The sequence below is a fragment of the Balaenoptera ricei genome, chromosome 2 (genome assembly GCF_028023285.1).
Source record: "Balaenoptera ricei isolate mBalRic1 chromosome 2, mBalRic1.hap2, whole genome shotgun sequence".
Lineage (NCBI taxonomy): Eukaryota > Metazoa > Chordata > Mammalia > Artiodactyla > Balaenopteridae > Balaenoptera > Balaenoptera ricei.
Window position 1 is genome coordinate 156505821 of NC_082640.1, and position 20120 is coordinate 156525940.

The following is a 20120-nucleotide window of genomic DNA, read 5'->3' on the forward strand; positions in this document are numbered from 1 at the left end:
TATTTGTAATGAGGTGGATGGAGTTAGAGTCTGTCATACAGAGTGAAGTAAGTCAGAAAGAGAAAAACAAATACAGTATGCTAACACATATATATGGAATCTAAGGGGAAAAAAAAGGTCATGAAGAACCTAGTGGCAAGACGGGAATGGGGACACAGACTTACTAGAGAGTGGACTTGAGAATATGGGGAGGGGGAAAGGTGAGATGTGACAGGGTGAGAGAGTGTCATGGACATATATACACTACCAAATGTAAAATAGATAGCTAGTGGGAAGCAGCCGCATAGCACAGGCAGATCAGCATGGTGCTTTGTGACCACCTGGGGGGGTGGGATGGGGAGGGTGGGAGGGAGGGAGATGCGGGAGGGAGGAGATATGGGAACGTGTGTATATCTGTAGCTGATTCACTTTGTTATAAAGCAGAAACTAACACACCATTGTGAAGCAATTATACTTCAATAAAGATGTTTAAAAAATAAAAAATAAAAAATAAAAAAATAAAAAGTACTATAGTATTTATTGAAAAACATCTGGGTATCAGTGGACCAGCACAGTTCAAACCCCTGTTGTTCAAGGGTCACCTGTACTCGGGAAAAAACCCTCAAATATCAGATGTGCGCCACAGACAAAAGCTACATACTTCTGAATGAATTAACCAGAATGGTTCTGTAACAACAGACCTGAATTTGACAGTAATTGTGTAATCATAGAGGTGGGAATCCTAGTTCTACCCCTAAATAGCACATGACCTTAAGCAAGTTACTTAAGCTCTCTGAGCCTCAGATTCCTCACCTGTGAAAATAGAGACAGTAATATATCTATGCAGGAGCCAGTATAGTCCTACCACAAATGCATACTTATAAAAAGGATCGCTATGAAAAGATAGGTATCACTATAATGAAAGATAATTTTCCTTTCTTTTAGTATTAGTTACTAAAGATACACATCAATATAACTTATAATTTACTGGTATTAATACAAAATAGCTAATTTACAATTAGAATAATAAAATGGAGTGAAATTATTGTCCCATATTCTTTAGTCCCTTCTAGATCCTAAAAATGGCTACACCAGAGCATATTTTGTGGGAAAAAGCTAACAGTACTGCAAAGTTTTTAGTGAGTGAGGAGAAAGATTACTAAATTCTTTACATTTCATGATTCACTTCCATGTGATCATTAATGTCATTTTAAAGAGTAAGAAAGAGCCCAAAGATCATATATCAGCCCTGAAAAGCATGATAAAACTCAGACTGCTTAGTATATGGAGTATACATGATATCATCTCACACCTGTCAGGATGGCTATCATCAAAAGAACACAAATAGCAAATGTTGGTGAGGATGTGGAGAAAAGGGAACCCTCCTACACTGTTGGTGGGAATGAAAATTGGTGCAGCCACTGTGGAAAACAGTATGGAGGTTTCTCAAAAAACTAAGAATAGAACTACCATATGACCCAGAAATTCCACTCCTGTGTATATATCCAAAAAAAAAAAGCAAAAACACTGATTCAAAAAGATACATGCACCCCAATGTTCATAGCAGCAACATTTACAATTGCCAAGGTATGGGAGCAACCTAAGTGTCCATCAGCAGATGAGTGGATAAAGAAGATGTGTGTGTGTCTGTGTGTGTGTGTGTGTGTGTGTATATATATATATATATATATATATATATATATATATATATATACACACACATGTATGTTTTACTTAGCCATAAAAAAAGAATGAAATTTTGCCATTTGCAGCAACATGGATGGACTTGGAGGGCATTATGTTAAGTGAAATAAATCAGACAGAGAAAGATAAATACTGTATGATATCACGTATATGTGGATTCTAAAAAATATCACAAACTAGTGAATACAACAAAAAAAGAAGCAGACTCACAAATATAAAAAACAAACTAGAAGTGACCAGTGGGGAGGGGGGAGGGGCAACAGGGGTGAGGGCGTGGGCAGTACACACTGTTGGGTGTAAGACAGGTTCAAGGATATAATGTATGACATGGGGAATATAGCCAATATTTTGTAATAACTGTAAATGGAAAGTAACCTTTAGAAATTGTATAAAAAATTTTTTTTAAAAGAGTCCAAAGATCATATATCAGTCTTTTATTTTTTTAACAGCTGTTTCTATTATTTTTATTTCATTTAGTTACTTATTTAGTTATTTATTTTATTTTTTGGCATCACTGTGCAGCATGTGGGATCTTAGTTCCCTGACCAGGGATCGAACCCATGCCCCCTGCACTGGAAGCGCAGAGTCTTAACCACTGGACCGCCAGGGAAGTCCCCATATATCAGTCATAAAAAGCAAGATAAAACTCAGGACAGCTTAGTTTACTGAATATTCGTGTCTCATAAACCAGAACATACATGTACACATGTCAAACTCCAATGACAGTTCTTACTTTAATCTTCACAGCATCATAACGGATTTGTGAAAACTCACGAAGACCAAAAGAACCTCCAACAATCAGCAACTGAAACAAGACAGGGAAACAATTAAACAAAATAGAAGGGCAGAATTCAGTCTATCTATACATTACTTACCTGAACACCAACAGTGGCAGATTATACAAAATCCTATAGACTATTTTCCCTGGTAAGTTACCACTCATCTTTTCAGAGTAGATATAGTACACACCATCACTGGGAAACATTTTAGCACATGAGCAAATACCAAAATCATTACCCCCACCTGTACTTGACCTTATGATTTAAATATCACCATCAGAAGCATTATATTACTTGATTCTTACAAAAGACCTATGAGCTAAGGGAAAAAAATACACTTAATAGATGAGGAAATAAAAGCACAGCCAACTAAATGACTTGCCCATGACTGTAATGGGTAAATCCAGGAATAAAATCCTGACCTTGCTTCTTCAAGACTAGAATTCTTTCAATTTTATGATTTTGCAAAATAGGCCAATTAGAGAGCATTTTTCTCCATTTTCTAACCACGTGATAAAACAATCTCATGAAATACGTTACCCTTCTCAGTATGTGGTACACCTTAAAAGAGCCCATGAATTGCCATGACTGCTTTAGTATCTCCTCCGATAATCTAATGGGCTTTACTCTCATCCTAAAGCTGTAAAAGTCTAGCAATTTGGAAGAAAATTAAGTTTGATCCCTACCATCAATATATTAATATTACCAATTAAAGTAATACAAACAGATAAAAACACTGTAAAATATAAAATTCTATAATTCTGAAGTTGGAATACCGACACAACCTTGAGGCTATGAATTTAAAAACCCAATAAATCTGACCACATAAAAATTTAGTCTCTTACCTGCAAATAAATGAAATAAAAATGACATAAAATCAAAAGATAACAAACCAGGAAAAATAGCTGTTATATATAACCAGTTAATACTTCCAATGTCAATATGTAATCATTCTTTGTATAAGTAAAGTAACTTTTTTGTCTCTTGGTTCCAATGAAAATGAGACACGCTGGGACCTGGGACCTGGGACCCTTTGCTGCAGTGCCTGCACATGGACAAACTTCTCCTCCAGCAACAAAATGCAAAGAAAGTATAAAGGACTAAAAATTACTGCAAGCATGCACAGCTGGGGCAAATTATGCACAACAAGATACAAAAAGACCAAAAACCCAACTGCCACTTCTGAAGAGCCGGGAGCAAAAACAGGGTGTCAGGAGCAAAAGCAGGGTACTGGGTATGCCCCCTGCACTCAACACCACCAAAGGGGTGGGCAGACCACCTAAGCCACCCCTTTAGCCCCACCCATGGACACATCCCTACGCTCACCCCATATAAGGAATCAGCTGGCCCCCACCGTCAGGGATCAAGCAAGGGGACCTGTTACCTGTTTTTGCTCCCCCCTGCTAATAAAGCCTTGCCTGAATTTCTTGTCTGGCCTCTTATCAATTTCTATTGATTAAGGAAGGCCAAGAACCCCGGCTGGTAACAAAAAGACACACCTGTGATTTTCCTAACTCCTCTCAGCCTCCCTTTATTCATTCTTCCTCACCTTCCCATCTCAAATTGTTGGAGCATCGCAAAAGGCTCAGTCTTCACACCTTTTTAACCTATTCACAACCAAAAGAGTCCCTAGGTGATGCCATTCAGTTCCATGGATTTAAATAGGCTCTATACCCTAACAACTTCCAAATGTACATTTTCAGTGGGAAACATCCCACTGAAGTGAAGACCTGCCCTCCTACTTGACATCTCCACTTGAAAGTTTAACAGGTATAAAAAATTCTTGATTTTTTACCCCAACACTCTTTCTGCCCCAATCTGCTGCTACTCAATCTTCCACATCCCAATTAAGGTCAAATACTTTCATTCAAGCCAGCTTCTCTGGCGTCATCTTTAGCTCCTCTAATTCCTATCTCACATCTAATCCATCCCTGAGTTCTGTCAAAATATTTCTTGAATCTGACAATTTCTGACTATATCTTCTAATATTCTAGTCCAGGCCACCATCATCTCTTTTCTCCACCACTGCCATCACAATACCCACATGTTACATAATAAAGAATTTCTCTGGTCTTGGTCCTGGGTTCTTGGGAGGGAGCTACTCACTTGGAATTTCCTGAGTGACAGGAGCATCTTTGTTATTGGGACCACAACTGAGTTTATACCAATGAGGTGACTCATTGTGGGTCCCTAGATAGTCACAGCATAGAGGTTGGCCATGCTGGAATGATCAACCATGTGACTAGTGGGTGGGGGCCTTGAGCCATGTGATAGCAACCTGACTTCCTGACCTCCAAGGAGGAAAGGGTGGGGCTGGAGATTGAGTTCAGTCACACAGCCAATGAGCCAATCAACCATAGATGATGAAAATCCCAATAAAAAACTCTTGATGAACTTCCTGGTTGGTGAACAATCAATGTGCTGGGATGGTGGCACACGCTGATTCCAGAGGGAGAAAACAAGGAAACTCTGCCTTTGGGACCCTCCCCAGTAAGACCAGACCTTGCCCTAAGGGTCTCTTCTTTCAGCTGTTCCTAATTCATAACCTTTATGATAAAACACTAATCCTAAGTATAGTGCTTTCCTGAGTTCTGTGAGTCATTCTGCTGAATTACTGAACCTGAGGGGCTATTAGGAACCACTGAATTTGTAACCAGTTGATCAGAAGCACAGGTGGCCTCATATCGCAGAGCTTTCAGCTGGTGTCTGATAAGGGGAGTTTTATGGAGAACTGTGCACTTAATCTATGAAGTCTGCACTAATGCTACACAGTTAGTGTCAAAACTGCACTGTACTACCGACCACTCATTACCATGGTATCTACCCTCCTAGCTAAATATCTTCATTTCTGCACTAGATCCCAATCGTCTTATATACTGAAGGGCAGTGATTCATCAAAAATCTTGCTCACCACACTGCATGATTCATCATAAAAAATGCTATTATTTCTCCCATCTTATTAACAAATTTCTCTAGACCTTACTTCCCCATCAGTTATTATCCCATTTCTTTGTTCTTACCTGCAGTAAAATTTCTCAAACAAGTTGTCTATGCTTGCTGCTCTTTCCACTTTCTCTTAGACCCATTCCAACCATCACTGATATCCATGTTATTAAATGCAATGTTTAACTCTCTGTTCTCATCTTATTTCCTGAGCAAAATTTGACACCGTTGATCACATTTTCCTTCTCTTCCCTTAAACCTGGTTTTCCTTTTACCTCACTGAGAACCCTTCTTAGTCTCCTGTATTGGTCCCTCCTGTACACCCCAACCCTCTGAACTTGGAGTACCCCCAGGGCACAGTGTTTGCTCTTCTCTACCTACATTAACTTCTACCCACAAGCTTAACGCAAGCATGGTGACTGTTGCTAAAGTAGAAGACCTAAAGAGAATACAAAGTTTCCTAACATACTATACAGAATGTCCAAGATAAAATAAAAATTCACTTGTTATAAGAAGAATCAGGAAACAGCAACTTGAAAGTGACATTAACAAAGATTTTAAAGGTACCATCATAAAAGTGCCTCAAAGAGCAATAAACAAACGAAAAATCAGAAAATTTCAGCAAAGACCAAAAAAAAAAACAAAAAAAAACAAAAAAAAAGGTGACATCAGTGAAACAGAGTAAGAATCTCCAAAAACCCTCTCCATTAAAGCAATGAGAACACTGGCAAAAATCTACTTTTTCGAACTTTGGAAATTAAAAAAGGCCTGCAATAATGTTGGGAACATTTACGTAAGAAGAATGACTCAATCTCAGTTAAAGCAGAAAGCTTGGTGGCATTTTTAACCTACCTATTCCCACATCTCGACCCCAGCTCCTTGGTAAACATGAAAAACAACAGTCTAAAATCATGATATAAAGCAGTAACCACTGGAAGGGGCATAATGGGGTGGAGCTCCTTAAAGTCTTATTCCCTGAGAATTTTCATTATTTGACCAGTCTGGTGGTTGCCTGGAAGACCCACTCACAAGGCTGTCTTTAGTTTTCCTGACTTGCAGCTCAACTAGAGCAAACAGACTTCTCCCTGGAAGTGTTTGCTGAAAAAATTCAGAGGCCATTGTTTAACATCATACTGCCTGAGGTGGTAGATAACAGGGCAAGGAATAGTCTAACCAAAAAACAAAAGGAAAATATGAGGCATAAGGTGTCCATAGAGGACTCTGAAAAGCTCAAACATATTCCTGACACTCTGGAAGGACATGCACATGAGCAGAACTGTCCACATGCCCAAAGCAGTATGTAAGCTCAGGAGAGATCTGAGAAGGCCCTAAACACTCACCTATGGCTAACCTTGAGGCTCTGAGCAAGCAAGAAGTAACAGCTTGAAGCAGTTTGTAACCTGCCTGAGTATTGAAGGCATACCCGATCAAGCACACAGAGCCCCTTGACAAAGACTGGGAAACTTACTGGTTCCAGGTGTTTAAGAAAACCTCTGCCCAATAAAAAGAATAACAGCCCCATTTAGAAATGGGCAAAGGACTTGAATAGACATTTCCCCAAAGAAGATATACAGATAACCAATAATCCACTGTATGAACAAATGTCCTGCATTATTAGTCATTAGGGAAATGCAAATCAAAACCACAGTGAGAGACCACTTCACACCCACTAGTAAGGGTTTATTTAAAAAAAAAAAAGTGGACAATGAAAACTGTTGGCAAGAATGGAAAAATCAGAAGCCTTGTATATTGCTGGTGGGAATGTAAAATGATGTAGTTTTTGGGAAACAGCTTGGCAGTTCCTCAAAATGTTAAACATGGAGTTACCATATGACCCAGCAATTCTACTACTAGGTATTTACTCAAGAGAAATGAAAACACATCCATACAAAAATCTGTACATGAATATTCATAGCAGCATTATTCATAATAGCCAAGAAATGAAAACAACCTCCTAAATGTTCATCAATGAAAAATAAATATTCCAACTGATGGAATATTAGCCATTAAAAGGAATGAAGTTTTGATACGTTACATGAATGAACCTTGAAAGCATTATGCTAAGTGAACAAAGTCACAAAAGACCATAAGTTGTATTATTCTATTAAATCTATAGACAAAAGTAGATTAGTGGTTAACTAATGGTTAGACAACTAGTGGTTGTCTTATAAACAGTTTTCTTTAAACTTTAAAAAAGATAGATAAAAAGGAGTTTCCAAAGTTTAGAAAGAAATCCACATTCATCAAAGATGAGTAAAAAACTCATTACTTTTCTAAGGTCCTTCTTTCGTTTAGTCCTGCTTAAATGCAAAAGCTGGTAACTTCACCTGTACCAAATCCATACCAAAGTAATAAACTATTTAAAAGAAAGTGGACTTTGTCCACATGCTTTATATTTAAATTGTTTCATTTACTATGACATCAAGGCTTGCTGAAGCAAAGTAACTTGCCAAGGTCAAACTGAAAAGAAAATGAGTGGTCTCGCTGGACTCCAACTCGGGTTGGTGTTGTGTTAAGCCAACATCGAACGAAATTTTCAAGACTAATGCGACCTTCTGGGAACGCAGTGTATGTAGGAGCGGATGCAAAGAAACAGACACCAAAACTACTTTCAACGTGCTTTAAAAATATCAACTATAATTCAGCGACCGTCTTTTGAGGGCTGCTACAATGTGCTACATTCAACTCACAAGGATTTATTTAATTCATAACAACCCTGGAAGAATTAAGCCAGTTCACAAACTAAGAAGGTGAAAACTAAAGATGCCCGAAAATGTATAGTTAAATTAAGTAAATACAACTAGTTCCAATGATCCAGAGTATCGTCAAGCTGTAGCTGGGGGCGGGCGGGCGCGGAGCGGGGGAGGATGGAAGTTTAGTAATCATCCAGACTTGGGTTAAAATCTGGTTCTGACATCACTCTCAGAAGCACATCCAGGTAACTACCAAAGAGGTAAAAGGGGGACTCGAGATCCCACAACCAGCGCGGGGAGAGACTAGGAGACTAAGACGGCCTAAACGCCAGCCCCTTCCTAGCCCAGACTGCCGTTCCGGGTCGCACGCGTTACAGTTTCACCGCCCTCTCCTTCCAGCGAGACTTGTGGTCCCACCCCTTCCGGAATCCCTCCCCCACTTTTTTCTCACTGCGCTCACCAACATGGGAACTCCGTAGCGAAGGGTCTTATTCTTGCGCAGGGCGCGCTTCACCGCGTGGGCGAACATGACTGAACTCTCCGACCCGCTTGGAAACCCACCCAAACAGGCCAGCGTGGCCTCCCGAATCTCAGTGGCTCTGGGTCCCTTCACCGGAGTACGTCCTTTACTAACCTCCTTTCCTTTGCCTCCCAGCGCAGGGCCCTTCCAGATAGGTTTCCGCCAGGCCAAAGCAATCGATCCGTAGTAACATACTCACGCTTCCCCCCGGAAATTCGAGCGTCAGAGGTTTGGTCCGGCAAGATGGTTTGCAATCGGGACTTGGGGACTTAACGTCGTGTTTGTAGTAATCGTCAAACGATATAGAAACCTGTAGCTCCTGTGTTCTGTGTCTCTTCTCAGAACACTCCCTGGCACATAAAATCAGCTCAATAAAATCTGTTTTAAAAAAGTTACTTTGAAGCCAGTACTCTAGCCTCTATAGTTATGTGTGGGATGGGTAGTTTACCAGCTTAAAAAAGATGGGGGGGAAGAGTGCTGCGAAAGTTTAGGTTTAATGTTTATTGGTGTACTGTCTTGCTATCCGTGAATTTTTAATGCTAGTGCTTTTATTGCCAGGTTGCGTGTAATCTTCAGTCATTTATGAATGTATAGTTTCCACTCATTCATCAACCATCCAGCACACCTTTCTGTGGGACACAGAGAAGAAAAGATATGATCCCTGCCTTAAAGAGGCTGGCAAACTAATGGGCACACGAATGAACCATGGGTAGCTTGGGAAACAGACCCCCCCACCATGTGTGCCATTTGCCAGGGTGAGTAAGAGAAAGCCTCAATTGTCAAGTGCTTGAGATGACATAATAGTATAGAGTGCAGGTGACATGACTCACATTTCCCATGCTGTCCCTGAAATCTTTCCATCTATCCCTGCCTCTTTATTGCCACTGAAATATTTCTGGTTTAATCCCTTATCATCTTTCCATCTATTAAATTCGCCCCTAAGTGTCTCTAGAAAAGAAATTCCTGATCTCCTTCCTGCCTTTAGGCTGATCTAGTTAACACTCATATCTAGGCCCCAAAACAACAACACAAACAAACAAAAACCTTAATTATACGGACTTCCCCAGCAGACCAGTGGTTAAGACTCTGCACTTCCAATGCAGAGGGTTCTATCCCTGGTGGGGGGAACTGAGATGCCACATGCCATGGGTACGGCCAAAAAACTTAAAAACCAAACCTTAATTATGAACTCAAGTCTATCTCCCACACTGCTGACAGTTATCTAAGAGACATAAATAATGACGAGATTCTCTTTTTTTTTTTTCTGCCTACAATAGTCACTCCAATTTTCTTAGCAAGTAATTGAAGGGCGTTTGTAATATGACTTTGGCCTGCCTTTTCTGCCACTGTTCTTCATTCACTCCATGCTCCATCCTGGAGGAGATATTAACTCCCTGAGTAATGCATGAACTTCCACATCTTCCAGATGCAGCTTTAGGGACACCAGGTTCTTGAAGCCTCCCTTACTCCACAGGCAATGTAAATTATTTCCTCTTCAGAGCTCCACTAGTCTTTGACTAAAATATATCACAGAGCTCTATCACACTGTATTATTGGTTTTGGTGTACAAAGTCATTGTTGTCCAAACAGTATATAAGAAAGACGAAAAAAAGGAGAGTGGAACGAATACTTCAGTGTTTGAATTTGAACTTTGGGGTTTTGTTTTGGGTTCTGGGGCTGAGCAAATGTATCAACCCCCTCCCACAAAGCATCACCTGAACTGAACCAGGAAGATTTTAAAGTGATCAGGTAAGGTTTATTAAAGTAAGACTGCTAATCCCTTCCCTTACCCCTATTTCTCCAATCTTCCCCTACCCCAATCTCTCCAAAAAAGAGACACCTTGCAAACCTGGGGACTGGAGCAGTAAGAAAGGTGGGAGACTTAGCCTGAGAGGTTAAGTCACACTACACAGTTGGTAGTGCTGGGAGAAAATTATTTGGATTCTTGGGAAAGAGACTGGAGCAGTTGTAGAATACAGGAGAATTTAGGATTGCGGAGATGGTCTTGTGAACAGGGTTGCTATGGTTTAGGAATAGTCTCCTTCAGTGCTGTGATTCCTTTGTATTTTATTTTGAATTGTTTGACTTACACTTTTTGTTGTATGTTTGTTTGTTTAATTCATCTCTGTGAAGAGACAGAAACATATAGGGCCATAGGATTTATTAGAGAATATATTGTGAAGTATGCAAAAATTTGTATATGGCATTGCCTCTCGCCTTATTCACTTCCTTTCAATACTTCAGAACTCATACAGCATCCAGGTTAGTCAAGTGTATTACTTCTCCAAGTTTTCCTCATATCTTAAATGTCAAGGACAGTGTTCTAAAAGTCCAGACCTTTTCCTACCTTTTCACTACATAAAATGTCACCTTATGGATCTGACTCCAATAAAGGCTGGCACTCAACGAATAGTTAATAATGGATTAAATCATATGCATATATTCTAGGTAATACAATAGCTAATAATCTGTTATCCTTTTCAGATAAAGCATATATTCAATTTAAGTGAATATAGGTCTTCAGTCTCCCATTTATTCCATCATCCAAATAAGCACTTATTAAGAACCTTGAAATGATCTCGAAGGAGCAACTAAATTGTAAGTATTACAAGTATGCTGGAAAATTTTCATGAGATAAAATTTGGGGCAGTGTGGCATTTAAGCACTTAAGAAATGTTTTGCCGAAAGCCTGCTTTCAGTTTTAAGGTTCGTTGGATTCGCTGGCAAAATTACCACGCATTTGACACAAATAAACAGCTTTAATCCACTCTTTAATGAAAGCTGATTTAACTTAATTTTAATATACAATCATTAGAAGGAAAGGAATAAGAATATTAGAGAAATATAACAGGGTATGCATCACTGAATTGAGCCAACACCTACTTCCAGATCCAAACAGAAGCTGGGAGGTCCTGAGTAACAGCAATCTGGAGCCCCAGTTGGGAAGGGTCCTGGGTGGTGCGTCCACCCCACGGGTGAGACTTCAGATTAGAGTTCTGGGGGCTTCCGTTTGTAATTCCAGGCCACAAACTGATATCAGTTTGCGTGCAAAAATGCAGCTCGGGATTCACTTTAACAATGCTGTTGATTTCACCATGTGAGTCACAAGATTTTCCAGACTCCGGGGGACTGGCCAGGTCCTCAGGGCTCAAGAAATTGCAAGACCCACTCCCTTTCTTATTGTAAGCACCATTTGACTTGCTAGCAGCAATTGTTAGGTGTGCAAGCAGGCATGCAGTCCAGGCAAGGTCACAGGTCGGTCAGAGGCCTGCTTCTGCCTCTGAAGGCTGAACAAGACTATTTTACTAGTTTTCCCAACAACAAATAACATGTATCCTCACCTAAAGCATCACTACTGTATAGCTCAGTTTACCTATTTGTTAAATCAAAGTGATACTTGTCATCATTTTACAATTCTCACAAAAAACACAAAATAGCTCATCAGTATGGCTTCTGTTGCTTTCCCATAAATATGACTCAAATCCCATCTGTGTGTTTCTAGTGTTAATAAACAGAAAAATAGTTGACCCAGCCATCTTAACTGCCACACTTCCATGTGGCAGTTTATAAGAATTTACATCCAGAAAACAAGGCATCCCCACCGTCCATGCCAGTCCCTCAGCACTAGTATGTTCTTGATATCTAGCCAAGTTACATAATCCTTCAGTATCTGCTCTACCATCACTTAACTCATGCAAGTATATGGGAGTGTTGTTATCAAAATCACCAATTTGAGAGCTTTAATACTGAAGTTAGGTTTTAGAACTATGGACAAATTTAATGGCTATGGTACAGAAAGATTACTTCATGAATCTTCTGGTTTCATAATTGACATCTAGTATATAATTTAATTCACTAAAAATCTTAAAATTTTGGAAGAGCATGATTCCAGACTCATTTTACAGGTGCACAAACTGAGGCTCAGAAAGGTTAAGAAGCTTGCACAATAGTACACATTTGTACTATTTGAGAACTAGTACAAATGCCCCAACTTGAACTAAACTTCCTATAACATTTGACAATACTGACTATCTCCTTGAAATTCTCTCCTCCCATGGCTTCCATGAATGTTTGACTCCCATGGATCTTCTCCAACTTTGAGACTTCTTTTTGTCTTCTTCAGCCTTACAGACCTTCAACTGGGGTCTTTAGCTCTCTTCCATTTTTTTTATTTGTCCCAGTGCCTCTCAAACTGTAGTGTGCAGAGGATCCCCTGGAGACTTTATCAAAACACAGATTGCTGTGTCCCATCCCCAAGGCTTCTGATTCAGTAGATCTGGAATGGGACCTGAAAAACTGGATTTTCTAACAAGCTTCCAGATGCTGCTGCTGCTGCTGGTGGTCCAGGGACTACAGTATGAGAACTATTGCTGTATCCTCTTTTGCTGGGTGAACTCAACTTTCACTTTGGCTTCAAATTTTATCACAGTGTGGATGACTTCTGGTACATTTCCAGTAACCTAAATGGTTTTCTAACACCTCAAAGTCAACATTCCACAAAGATCTCCTTCTGGACGGGGTAGGAGTCTTTCCCTCCATTCTATCTAATTTCTATGGCTAGAAGTAGAGAGTTGGTTACTCAGTTTCCAATTCAGTCCAATTTCAAACCACTTAAAATTAGTACTTTACATTATTCAACTAGGAAATTCACTGTTTTGCCCTTTATTGCATATTTCTCCTATGATAGTGATCATTAACATCTAGTTTTAGAATAATTCATGTTTTGTCTTATTATTTTTTAAATATTTAAATATTTATTTATTTATTTATTTGTCTGTGCTGGGTCTTAGTTGCGGCATGCGAGATATGCGTTGTGGCGTGCGGGGCTCTTAGTTGTGGCATGCAGGATCTAGTTCCCTTATCAAGGATTGAACCCAGGCCCCCTGCACTGGGAGCACTGAATCTTAACCCCTAGACCACCAGGGGAGTACCATATCTTATTACTTTTTATAGAATATAGGCTATGGGATGAATGGGACTGTGTCTAATACATTTCTGTCCTCCATGACTTTTTTCATAGTCCTAAACCATAATTCATAATTTTGGGAAAAACAAATGAAATGGCAACTGGAAAGGTGGCAAGAGTTTCCCATACCATGCTATATAGTGAAGAATCCCCCATTACTGATTCCTAAACCAAACAAAAATCTGCTCCATAACACTTTGCAGAGAATCAAAGGTAACTCTTCTATACAAAAGTGCTAGAGATCTCTTCTGTACAGATTAGTGAAAGCAAAAGGAATTCAAAGTTAAATGCATTGTCTTGAAGTACACTTACTACCTTGGTTAAAAATAAGTTTCGGGCTTCCCTGGTGGTGCAGTGGTTAAGAATCCGCCTGCCAATGCAGGGGACACGGGTTCGAGCCCTGGTCCAGGAAGATCCCACATGTGTTCCACAACTACTGAAGCCCACGTGCTGAGCCGGTGGTCTGCAACAAGAGAAGCCACTGCAATGAGAAGCCCGTGCACCACAACGAACAACGAAGAGTAGCCCCTGCTCACCACAACTAGAGAAAGCCCATGCACAGAAATGAAGACCCAACACAGCCATAAATAAATAAATTTTTTTAAAAGGTCAAACATAACAAGTACTATGGAAATTGCAAATTTACCATTAAGAAGAACTAGGCAGTTGGCTGTGACACATGAAGAAACATTCATGTTAATTGAGCCAAACCATGTCTTGCAAAAGTCTAGTGCAAAATTTTATTCCTCCTCTATTAAGATCTTCTTGGGAACTATTATATAGGTACTTTTACTGGTTCCTTAAAGGAATGTACCATTTCATGGTTTCAAGAGCCTTTTCCCCAACACTGTATGATCACAGACCTGATATCAACTTCCTTTGACAGTTGTTTGAAGGTTTCTGGAAGAATTTGAGTTCTTATGGCTTGTCCTTTATGTCCTCCCTAGGTGCAAAGTTCTTTACTGTCTACATATGTTGGGTATCCCTCAAACAAAAAAAGTATCACTTTTTGTGGAGCCCCAGAGTTGATGCCCAGGGAAAATTTAGAAACCCAAGAGGAAGGATTGGAGTCTAGAGTGATAATGAGAAAATAAGGCAAATTTGAAAACAAACGTAAATGAGTAGTTGGTATTAGAATGGACTGATGGGTGGAGAATCTAGATGTTAAAGGTTTAATCCTTGGAGGTTTCTGCAGAGGTGCAGGTTGGGCTATGGGGAGAAGGTCTCTGAGGGGCATTGTGGCCTCCAGGAGGCGGTGCCGAGAATGCATCTAGGGAACCAGGTCTAAGGTGCCCCCAGGACCAAACAAGCTTGAAAATACAGAAGGCATCTGGGGAAATAACACTAAGTTGAGAATTTAGCCCAAAAATCAGTGGGGGAGGAAATACACAAACTTTAAAATTTGTAGGAAGACCCTAAGGTAAAGAATCTGGTATTTTTGAGTAACTGAAAGGCCAGGGAGGAGAGGGATCAGAGAGAAAGCATGGAGTGTGGAGTGAAATGAGTTTGGAGAAAGTAGGCAGGAATTAGAGCATGCAGTGCATTATAAGCGGTGTTGAGTATTTTGGACTGAATCCTACAGGCAGCTGGAAACTTCTAGGGGATTTCTAAGCAGGGGAGAGATGGGAATACAAGCCACCCCACCCCCCTCACTGTCCCCCAGAGCCAGGTGAACAAGGGGTGTCCCATGGGTGGCAGCTGCAAAAACCAGGCCACCAGACATAAAAAACTAAGTCACCAGCAGCATGTAAAACTCCCCTCCAGGAGACACGAGTGCACTGGAGTGTAGCAGAGGGAGAGCTTTAAGATAGTGCCTGCCCTCCAAGGTCTCTGAAAAGGATTATAGTCAGCCCTTAGATGCATATTTAGTTAGAGGCCTGCCCCTCAGGTCACAGTCATAATGATTAGCTAATAGGCTTCCTTCACAGAAAGATCAAGCTTTTGGGTTTGTTGCCTTTTGCTGTGTCCTGGGGGTGGTAGCTGTTTAAGAACTCTTTCTCTGTTGGCTACAGTCCTGTGGGACCCAAGAGGTTAAGCCCCACTGTCCTCCAGAGCCAGGCAATGTAGAGGTAGCTCCTGGCAGCAGCCACAAATATCTGGGTGCCAGACAGAGGGGTATGAGCTCCTTTCTAGGTGACATCAATTATTACAGTCCCATGGGACAGGAACACAAACTCCCCTGGCCTCCAGAGCCAGGCAGTTAAGATGCATGCCTTTGGCAGCAGCTGCAAAGATCTGGGCAGCAGACGCATGTTAAGAGCTCCCTTCCAGGAGATACTGGTGCTCTGGAGCATGGCAAAGGGAGAGTGCAAAGATGGCACCCGCCAGTCTCTGTCCCTGGAGAGTATTCCAGCAGGCTCCCAGATGTATGTGTTAAATTAGATGCCTGCCCCTCAGGCTGATGCTTTAATATAAGCAGGTGAGCCTCCTTCACTTTATTTTTCATTTTTTTAAAGTTTTATCTATACAATTTTTATTTTATATTTTTTAATTACAATGTTTTCTTCCAAGGTTATTGAGATGTAATTGACATGCAGCACTGTAAAAGTGTACAGTATAATGATATAACTTACATCATGAAATGATTACCACAATAAGTTTAGTAAACATCCATCTCATAAAGACACAATATTAAACAATTAGAGAAAATTATGTTTTCCTTGTGATGAGACCTCAGGATTTACTCTCTTAATGACTTTCATATATAACACACAGCAGTGTTAATTATATTTATCCTGTGGTACACTACATCCCTGTATTTATTTATCATAAAACTGGAAGTTTGTACTTTTTGACTACCTTCATCCCTCCCCGCAACCCTGCCTGCGGTAAGCACAAATCTGATCCCGTTTTCTGTGAGTTTGTTTCTTTGTTTGTCTGTTTGTTTTGAGGTATAATTGACCAACAATGCTATATTAGTTCCTGGTATATAGCACAGTGATTCCATATTTCTATACATTTCAAAATGATCACCACGGTAAGTCTACTTACCATCTGTCACCATGCAAAGACATTACATGATTATTGACTATATACTCCACAGAGTACATGTCATACCCATGACTCATTATTAATTCTGTAACTGGAAGTTTCTACCTCTCAATCTCTCCTCCCCTGCCTCCCCTCTGGCAACCATCTGTTCTTTGTATCTATGACTATGTTTCTATTTTGTTATGTTTGTTCATTTGTCTTGATTTTTATTTATTTATTTATTTATTTTATAAATTTATTTATTGTATTTATTTTTATTTTTGGCTGCATTGGGTCTTCATTGCTGTGCATGGGCTTTCTCTAGTTGCAGCGGGCAGGGGCTACTCTTCATTGCAGTGCATGGGCTTCTCATTGTGATGGCTTCTCTTTGTTGTGGAGCATAGGATCTAGACACGCAGGCTTCAGTAGTTGTGGCAAGCAGGCTCAGTAGTTGTGGCTCATGGGCTCTGGAGCGCAGGCTCAGTAGTTGTGACACACGGGATTAGTTGCTCTGCAACATGTGTGATCTTCCCAGACCAAGGCTCGAACCCATGTCCCCTGCATTGGCAGACGGATTCTTTTTTTTTTTTTTTTTTTAACATCTTTATTGAAGTATAATTGCTTCACAATGGTGTGTTAGTTTCTGCTTTATAACAAAGTGAATCAGCTATACATATACATATATCCCCATATCTCCTCCCTCCCGCATCTCCCTCCCTCCCACCCTCCCCATCCCACCCCCCCAGGCGGTCACAAAGCACCGAGCTGATCTCCCTGTGCTATGTGGCTGGCAGACGGATTCTTAACCACTGTGCCAAGAGGGAAGCCCTGTCTTGATTTTTAGATTTCACATAAGAGTGAAATCATATAATATTTGTCTTTCTCTGGTTGACTTATTTCACTAAGCATAATACCACCTAAGCCCATTTATGTTGCCACAAATGACAAGATTTCATTCTTTTTTATGGCTGAGTAATATTTTACTTTATAGATATATTGTATTATGTGTATATATATATAAAATAAGTACCACATATATATATAAATACCTATATATATAAATACCAATATATATATAAATACACACATATATATATATACACACATATATATCACATCTTCCTTTTCTGTTCATCTATGGATGGACCCTTAGGTTGCTCCCATATCTTGGCTATTGTAAATAATGCTGCAATGAACATTGGGGTACATATATCTTTTCAAATTAGTATTTTCATTTTCTTTGGATAAGTAACCAGGAAGGGAACTGCTGGATTGTACGGTAGTTCTACTTTTCATTTTTTGAGGAACCTCCATACTCTTTTCCATAGTGGCTGCACCAATTTACATTCCCACCAACAGGACGTGAGGGTTCCCTTTTCTCCACATCTTGCCAACACTTGTTATTTGTTGTCTTTTTGATGATAGCCATTCTGACAAGTGTGGAATATCCCTAATGATTAGTGATGTTGTACACCTGAAACTAATAGAATGTTATATATCAGTTATACATCAATACAAATTATTTAAAATGTACTGGTGCAAGGGGCAACATCATCTTTAAGGAGTTCAGTTGAGTCTCTCATCTGTAGAACAGTTTGATGATACATGGTCACAGACCAGTGTTTGTTAAGAGCTCTGAGGATAATGAGTTCTCCCAAGTAACAGAGGTCAGGGGCTGCACTTAAGAGCCTGAAACTAGGGGACCAGAATTAGCATCAAAATTGCCAATATTGGAGGGGCAGCTGAAGTGATTTACCTTTTACCTAAGGACTTTTGAGGTGCTAACAGACAATGTCATTCTAAGACAAACAGATGAGTAGCCAAAGAGAGTGCTGCTTAACATCTATAATCAGAAGAAGGCAAAGTTGGAGGAGCAGGAGACTGAGAATGGTTGTACCAAAAAAAAAAGAAAAAAGAAAATAGTGATGCCTGCTCAGTTCATGTGGCAAAGCTAATTTTCAAATACAGAATCTGTTGACTAAAGAGATCGCTGGGTTCCTAGGAGGAAGGACATATCAACACCATGACAAATAGATTATGCAGTGATTCTCCCAGTCCTTTCTCCAAGAAACCTACAACCATTTCCTTGGGAGACAATATGGTAGGGATAGAGAAACAACTAGAATTGAGAAGATTAATGGCCACAGTGTCTGCACTGATATGGATACTCAGACTCCAAAGCATTTTCATGGACCCTGAAATAGTGGGAGCTTATGACATCAGGAAATAAGAGGAGTCCTAGCTGGCATACATTTTACAATGTGTTCAGTGGTCTGCAGTCCAACCCAGTGGTCATGCCTCCAAGTCCCCAGGTATATAATTGGGATTGGTATCTTAGGCAGTGGGGATAATGTCCTTATAAGGCCCTTGGCATGCGGAATAAGAGCTATCATCATCACTGTGCAGGTGGAAGCCTCTTAAACATCCTTCTGGCCCTGGCCAAGATAGTGAATCAAAGTCAATATTGTGTTCACGGTGGGAAGATGGACACAAGGGTCACCATTAAAGACAAAAAGAGGCAGCAGTGGTTGTACATATCATATCTCCATTGAAATCACCAGTCTGGCCCTAACAGAAACCTAATCAATCCTAATGAGTGATTGTAGACAACCAACTTATAATTTTATAATTTCTTATAATTTTAAGGGATCTAGATCAACAGTCAAAGATAATATTAATGACAAGCTGAAAAGGAGAGTTTCCATTATATCCAAAAGGAGGGGAGAAGTGGCAGTTTGATTACAGTGTCTATCTTCTGAACAAAAATATAGCACAGCTAAGATAACACCATGGACTAGGGACTCCAGACTTGAGGCAAACCCTCCTTAACCTGAAAAACTCCACGGACTAGTGGTCAGGTGCAACAGACATCACACCTCCAGTACAACCCCTGTTCCAGAGATACAAAGCTCCATATTCGGGGGTGCAGATGTAGACTTCTCTGGGGGATCCCTTCACCAGACAAAGGACACCGGAAACAGGCTAGCTCAGGGAATGAGAGACGCGAGTACAAAACCCCTCCCCCCAGTTACAACTCGGCATTAGCCCAGCCTGTGACCACCATCCCCTCCACGGGAGAATCTGAGAGAAAGACAATGTCTCTCTCTTCCTCCTTATACACCTCCAAAGAAAACAAGAAAAAAGGGGTAGATCTGGGAGACAGATTACATGGAGGCCAAGTGAGTGTGAACACTAGCCAGGAACAGGGACAAGTCTTCTTGGGGTTTCCAGCCACAGTCAGCGGCACCCTCCTGCCCAGCGAGCAGGCCGGCTCCTCCAGCACCCTGCTTCCGGAGACGGGGGTGGGAGGGGATTTCCACCCTGGGTCTGAAGCCGAGCTCTGCTGTGCCATGGAGCAAGTGGAAGAGTTCATCGGTATGAAAGCCACAGGCTTCACCTCAGGCAACCAGCTGGAAGCATTTAACTGCATCCCCGTGGACAGTGCCGGGGCAGTGGAGTGTGATGAACAAGTTCTGGGAGAATTTGAAGAGTTCTCCCCAAGGATCTATGCACTGAATGAAAACATATCCAGCTTCCGCCGGCCACGCAGGAGTTCTGATAAGTGA

General features: G+C 40.6%; 1 protein-coding gene and 1 pseudogene across 1 annotated transcript in view; one reads left to right on the plus strand and one right to left on the minus strand.

Annotated features, from left to right (window-relative positions):
• LOC132359831 (cytochrome c oxidase assembly protein COX16 homolog, mitochondrial) overlaps positions 1 to 8811 on the minus strand; it is a 32352-nt gene extending 23541 nt beyond the window's left edge. The window contains 3 exon segments of the mRNA XM_059914528.1: positions 2417 to 2488; positions 8559 to 8745; positions 8747 to 8811. Of these exon segments, the coding sequence (XP_059770511.1) occupies positions 2417 to 2488; positions 8559 to 8745; positions 8747 to 8811 (324 nt within the window).
• Positions 8812 to 16549: 7738 nt separating this feature from the next.
• LOC132360169 (UV radiation resistance-associated gene protein-like) lies at positions 16550 to 20120 on the plus strand (annotated as a pseudogene).